The sequence below is a fragment of the Penaeus japonicus genome, unplaced genomic scaffold, assembly GCF_977035675.1.
Source record: "Penaeus japonicus unplaced genomic scaffold, GWHDUDI00000001_assembly GWHDUDI00000028, whole genome shotgun sequence".
NCBI classification, from domain to species: domain Eukaryota; kingdom Metazoa; phylum Arthropoda; class Malacostraca; order Decapoda; family Penaeidae; genus Penaeus; species Penaeus japonicus.
The window spans coordinates 21141444-21148943 of NW_028234430.1; the positions used below are offsets into that span (position 1 = coordinate 21141444).

At 43.7% G+C, this 7500-nt stretch overlaps 1 protein-coding gene across 1 annotated transcript in view; it reads right to left on the reverse strand.

The window, feature by feature from the left end:
- Positions 1 to 7500, reverse strand: part of LOC122261313 (thyrotropin-releasing hormone receptor) — a 14796-nt gene that overhangs the window by 1904 nt on the left and 5392 nt on the right. The window contains exon 3 of the mRNA XM_043028845.2: positions 5817 to 5890. Coding sequence (XP_042884779.2) covers positions 5817 to 5890 — 74 coding nt within the window. The remainder of the gene's footprint in view (positions 1 to 5816; positions 5891 to 7500) is intronic.

The window sequence follows — 7500 nt, forward strand, 5'->3', positions numbered from 1 at the left end:
ATATGATATATCTAGATATAGATATCTAAGTATATATATATGTACACACACACACACACACCACACACACACACACACACACACACACACACACACAACACACCCATATATATATTATATATATATAAATATATAAATATATATATAATATAAAATAAATACAAATATTATATATCCATATATATATAGAATTAAAAAAAAAATTAAATAAATTTAAACAAAAAAAATTTTAAATATAAATAAAATATAACTAATAAAAAAAAAGAAAAAATAAATAAAATAAAATAAAAAAAAATATATAATTTTTAAAAAATAAATATATATATATATAATATTAAAAAAAAATATAAAAATAATATAACAATAAAATAAAAAAAAAAAAATATCTAAATATATAAAAAATTAACAAAACAAAAATATTATAAAAAAAATATAAAAATTATATAAAAATAAATATCTAAAAAATAAAATAAAACTAAAATAAAAAAATAATATATATAAATATAAAAACCCCCTTAATAAAATAAAATAAAAAAAAATATAAATTCTATATATAAAAAAAAAAACAAAGTTTGGGGAGGTGGGGTGGGGGAGGGGGGGTTTGGGGTTTTAGATAAAAGGGTGGGGAGAGAAATACACACACACTACCTACCACTAACTCAACACCACACACAAAAACCAAAAAAAACCCCACAAAACTCCCACCCACATTCAAACTCACTTCAATAAACCAAAACAAAAAAACAACCCATTTGTAAATAAAAACACACAAACACCACACACACCATCCCCACTTACACCCAATATAACCCATTCACCAACTCACCCAAACACAAAACCACACCCAACCCCAAACAAAACACTCCACACACCCATCACACACAACAACCCCCACTCACCCACCCACACATACAACAACAACGACACACAAACCAACCCCAACCCACCAAACCCCACACCCCCCCACACCCCACCACCACACACACTCCACAAACACTCAAACCCCACACCACCAAACACACACCCACTCCCCCAAACCACAACCACCACCACACAACACATCCACAAAAACCACACCCCACAGGCACCTTCCAACACACAACCCCCCCCCCCCCCTCCCCACCCCTCCCCCCCACCCCCCCCCCCACCCCCCCCCCCCCCCCCCACCCCCCCCCCCCCACACCCCCCCCCTCCCCTCAACAACACACACAAACACACCACACACTCAAAACAAGACACCAGACAACCAAACGCAAAACAATCACCAAACAACTACATAACAGAGAGACACAGGCCACCAAACGCGAAGCAATAGACAAACACAAACAGCCAAACGCAAAACAATCGGCAGACAGCCACACAATATTTAGAGACATCAGACAGACAGACAGACAGCAACACAATAGTTAGACAGACAGTCAGACAGCCACACAATATTTAGAGACATCAGACAGACAGACAGACAGACAGACAGCAACACAATAGTTAGACAGACAGACAGACAGACCACACAAAATAGTTAAGAGAATCAGACAGACAGGACAGACAGAAGACAGCAACAGTTAGACAGGACAGTCAGACAGCACAATCTAGGTTAGAGACATCAGACAGACAGACAGACAGACAGACAGCAACACAATAGTTAGACAGACAGTCAGACAGCCACACAATAGTTAGAGACATCAGACAGACAGACAGACAGACAGACAGCAACACAATAGTTAGACAGACAGTCAGACAGCCACACAATAGTTAGAGACATCAGACAGACAGACAGACAGACAGACAGCAACACAATAGTTAGACAGACAGGCAGACAGCCACACAATAGTTAGAGACATCAGACAGACAGACAGACAGACAGACAGCAACACAATAGTTAGACAGACAGTCAGACAGCCACACAATAGTTATTGACATCAGACAGACAGACAGACAGACAGACAGACAGCAACACAATAGTTAGACAGACAGACAGGCAGACAGCCACACAATAGTTAGAGACATCAGACAGACAGACAGACAGACAGACAGCAACACAATAGTTAGACAGACAGACAGCCACACAATAGTTAGAGACATTAGACAGACAGACAGACAGACAGACAGCAACACAATAGTTAGACAGACAGACAGGCAGACAGCCACACAATAGTTAGAGACATCAGACAGACAGACAGACAGACAGACAGACAGACAGCCAAACAATAGTTAGACAGACAGACAGGCAGACAGCCACACAATAGTTAGAGACATCAGACAGACAGACAGACAGACAGACAGCAACACAATAGTTAGACAGACAGACAGCCCCACATAGTTAGCGACATTAGACAGTCAGACAGACAGACAGACAGAAACATAGTCAGACAGACAGACAGGCCGGACAGCCACAAATAGTTAGAGACATCAGGCAGACAGACAGACGACAGAACAGACAGGACAGCCCAAACAATAGGTTAAGGGACAGCACACAGCAGGCAGACAGCACACAATAGTTAGAGGAACATTCAGACAGACAGAAGACCAGACAGACCGCAACACAATAGTTAGAAGCTAGTAGACAGCACACATGTTATTGACATCAGACAGACAGACAGACAGACAGACAGACAGCAACACAATAGTTAGACAGACAGACAGCCACACAATAGTTAGAGACATTAGACAGACAGACAGACAGCAACACAATAGTTAGACAGACAGACAGGCAGACAGCCACACAATAGATTAGAGGACTTCAGCAGACAACAGACAGAATACAGGAGAGACAGGACAGACAGCCAAACGATAGTTAGACCGACAGACAGGCAGACAGCCAACAATTAGTTAGAGATCATCAGCCCAACAGACAGGACAGACCAGACAGCAACACCAATAGTAAGGAGACAGTCAGGACAGCCCCACAATAGATATGAATCAGACAGACAGACAGACAGACAGACAGACAGCAACACAATAGTTAGACAGACAGACAGCCACACAATAGTTAGAGACATTAGACAGACAGACAGACAGACAGACAGCAACACAATAGTTAGACAGACAGTCAGACAGCCACACAATAGTTATTGACATCAGACAGACAGACAGACAGACAGACAGACAGCAACACAATAGTTAGACAGACAGACAGCCACACAATAGTTAGAGACATTAGACAGACAGACAGACAGACAGACAGCAACACAGTAGTTAGACAGATAGACAGGCAGACAGCCACACAATAGTTAGAGACATCAGACAGACAGACAGACAGCAACACAATTGTTAGAGACATCAGACAGACAGACAGACAGACAGACAGCCACACAATAGTTAGAGACATCAGACAGACAGACAGACAGACAGCAACACAATAGTTAGACAGACAGACAGCCACACAATAGTTAGAGACATCAGACAGACAGACAGACAGACAGCAACACAATAGTTAGACAGACAGACAGCCACCAATTGTTAGAGGACATTAGACAGACGAAGGACAAGACAGAAAAGTAGTTAGACAGATGAAGGCAGAAGGTGCAGACAGCCACACAATAGTTTAGAGTGGAGACATCAGACAGACAGGACAGACAGCAACACAATTGTTAGAAGGGACATCAGACAGACAGACAGACAGACAGGGGGGGGGGGGGGGGGGGGTGGGGGGGGGGGGGAAAAAAAAAAAAACAGCCACACAATAGTTAGAGACATCAGACAGACAGACAGACAGACAGCAACACAATAGTTAGACAGACAGACAGCCACACAATAGTTAGAGACATCAGACAGACAGACAGACAGACAGCAACACAATAGTTAGACAGACAGACAGCCACACAATAGTTAGACAGACAGACAGGCAGACAGCCACACAATAGTTAGAGACATTAGACAGACAGACAGACAGACAGACAGACAGACAGCCACACAATTGTTAGAGACATTAGACAGACAGACAGACAGACAGACAGCAACACAATAGTTAGACAGACAGACAGGCAGACAGCCACACAATAGTTAGAGACATTAGACAGACAGACAGACAGACAGACAGGCAGACAGCCACACAATAGTTAGACAGACAGACAGGCAGACAGCCACACAATAGTTAGAGACATCAGACAGATAGACAGACAGACAGACAGGCAGACAGCCACACAATAGTTAGAGACATCAGACAGACAGACAGACAGCAACACAATTGTTAGAGACATCAGACAGACAGACAGACAGACAGACAGACAGCAACACAATAGTTAGACAGACAGACAGCCACACAATTGTTAGAGACATCAGACAGACAGACAGACAGACAGCCACACAATAGTTAGAGACATCAGACAGACAGACAGACAGACAGACAGCCACACAATAGTTATTGACATCAGACAGACAGACAGACAGACAGACAGACAGACAGCAACACAATAGTTAGACAGACAGACAGACAGACAGCAACACAATTGTTAGAGACATCAGACAGACAGACAGACAGACAGACAGACAGACAGCCACACAATAGTTAGAGACATCAGACAGACAGACAGACAGACAGACAGACAGCAACACAATAGTTAGACAGACAGACAGCCACACAATAGTTAGAGACATTAGACAGACAGACAGACAGGGTGGGGGGGGGGAACAGGGGGGGGGTGGAAGCCACACAATAGTTAGAGGACATCAGAACAGAGAGACAGCCAGACAGACAGACAGCAACACAATAGGTAGACAGACAGACCAGGCCACACATATAGTTAGAGACATTAGAACAGACAGACAGACGACGAAGACAAAATGTTAGATACATCAGGACATAAGAAGACAGACGACGAAGCAAAAATAGTTACGACAGAAGACGCCAAATAGTTAGAGAATTAGAAGGACAGACAGGACAGAAGACGCACACAATAGTTAGACAGACAGACAGGCAGACAGCCACACAATAGTTAGAGACATCAGACAGATAGACAGACAGACAGACAGGCAGACAGCCACACAATAGTTAGACAGACAGACAGGCAGACAGCCACACAATAGTTAGAGACATCAGACAGACAGACAGACAGCAACACAATTGTTAGAGACATCAGACAGACAGACAGACAGACAGACAGCCACACAATAGTTAGAGACATCAGACAGACAGACAGACAGACAGCAACACAATAGTTAGACAGACAGACAGCCACACAATAGTTAGAGACATCAGACAGACAGACAGACAGCAACACAATTGTTAGAGACATCAGACAGACAGACAGACAGACAGCAACACAATAGTTAGACAGACAGACAGCCACACAATAGTTAGAGACATCAGACAGACAGACAGACAGACAGCAACACAATAGTTAGACAGACAGACAGCCACACAATTGTTAGAGACATCAGACAGACAGACAGACAGACAGCAACACAATAGTTAGACAGACAGACAGCCACACAATTGTTAGAGACATTAGACAGACAGACAGACAGACAGACAGCCACACAATAGTTAGAGACATCAGACAGACAGACAGACAGACAGCAACACAATAGTTAGACAGACAGACAGCCACACAATAGTTAGAGACATCAGACAGACAGACAGACAGACAGCAACACAATTGTTAGAGACATCAGACAGACAGACAGACAGACAGACAGCCACACAATAGTTAGAGACATCAGACAGACAGACAGACAGACAGCAACACAATAGTTAGACAGACAGACAGCCACACAATAGTTAGAGACATCAGACAGACAGACAGCAACACAATTGTTAGAGACATCAGACAGACAGACAGACAGCCACGCGCACCCACAACGGTACTCCTACTTACCACACGAGAGCATTTTCTTGAACGAACGACGAAACTTGACCGAGAGCGCGTTGTACAGGATCGGGTTGATGGCACTGCAGCGAGACGGGAAGGGGAGAGGGAGAGGAGAGAGGAGAGAGAGGAGAGGGAGAGGACGAAGAAAGGAAAGGGAGAGAGGAAAGGCAGAGGACGAAGAAAGGAAAGGGAGAGAGGGAGAGTAAGGGAGAGGGAGAAGAGAAAAGAGAGGGAGAGGACGAAGAAAGGAAAGGGAGAGAGAGAGAGTAAGGGAGAGGGAGAGGGAGAGGAGAGAGAGGAGAGGGAGAGGGGAGGTGGAGAAGGAGGGAGAAGAGAGGAGAGGGAGAGGACGAAGAAAGGAGTGGGAGAGGAGAGGGAGAGGACGAAGAAAGGAAAGGGAGAAAGGAGAGGAGAGAGAGAAAGAGAGAAAGAGAGAAAGAGAGCACCTAAGGAAGGAGAGAAGAAGAGAGGTGGGATAGAGAAAGAAAAGCGGGATGAGGAGGAGGAGAGAGAGAGGAGAGAAGGAAGGGAGAGAGTAGGAGAGAAAGAGAGAAAGAGAGAGAGAGAGAGAGAGAGGGAGAGAGAGAGAGAGAGAGAGAGAGGGGAGGAAGGAGAAAGAGAAGAGAGGAGGAGGGAGAAGAGAGAGTAGGGGAGAGAGATCGAGGGGTGAGGAGGAGGAGGAGGTAGAGAGTAAGAGGAGTGGAAGGGAGAGAGGAGGCCGAGGAGAGAGAGAGAGAGAGAAGGAGGAGAGAAGGGGAGAGTGGGAGAGGAGGAAGAGGAGAGAAAGAGGAGAGAAAGAGGAGAAAGAGGGAGAAGAGGAACGGGAAAAGAAGAGCAGAGAGAGGGAGAAGAGGGAGAGAAGGAAAAAAGGAGAGGAGGAAGGAGAGAGGGGAGGAAAGGGTAGGAAAGGGGGGAGAAGAGGGAGAGAGGAAGAGGGAGAGGGAGAGAAGGCAAGAGGAGAAGGGAGGAAGGATAGAGAGGGAGATGGAGACGGGAGAGTAGAGGGGAAAAGGAAGAAAGAAAGGGGAGAGGGGAAGAGAGAGAGATAGAATGGGAGAAATGGAGAGAAGGAGAGAGAGAGGGAGAAGAGAGGAGGAGGTAAAAAGGAGAGGAGGAGAGAGGGGGTGAGGGAGATGGAAAGGAGGGAAGAGGAGAAGGAGAGAGGGAAGAAAATAGAAAAGGTAGAGGAGGAAGAGAGAATGAAGGAATGGGCGAAAGAGATGAGGAAGAAGGAAAGATCATGAAAGAGGGAGAGGAAAGAGAGGAGAGATAAAATCACAATGATTACCATCACTATCATTATCATTAATTATAATATCATTATAATCACAATCGTCATCATTATTTTTATTCTCCTTATCATCATAATTACCATTATCACCACCATTATTATCATAATCATTACCATCATTATCATCTTTATCATCATTGCTATAATCATCATCATCATCATTATCAATATTCTTATCATCATGATAATTATTATAATCCTTATCATCTTTATAATTCAATTCAACAAGCTATTTTCATATCAGATTATCTCATAAATTAACAGTCATGATATCAGTGATGCTGGAGTGATGAGGATAATGGTGATGATAGTGACGATAATGGTGAAAACAATGATAATATTAATAAGCGAGAGTGTCACCGTACAGTGGGAGACATAACATATGATATGTGATAAAAA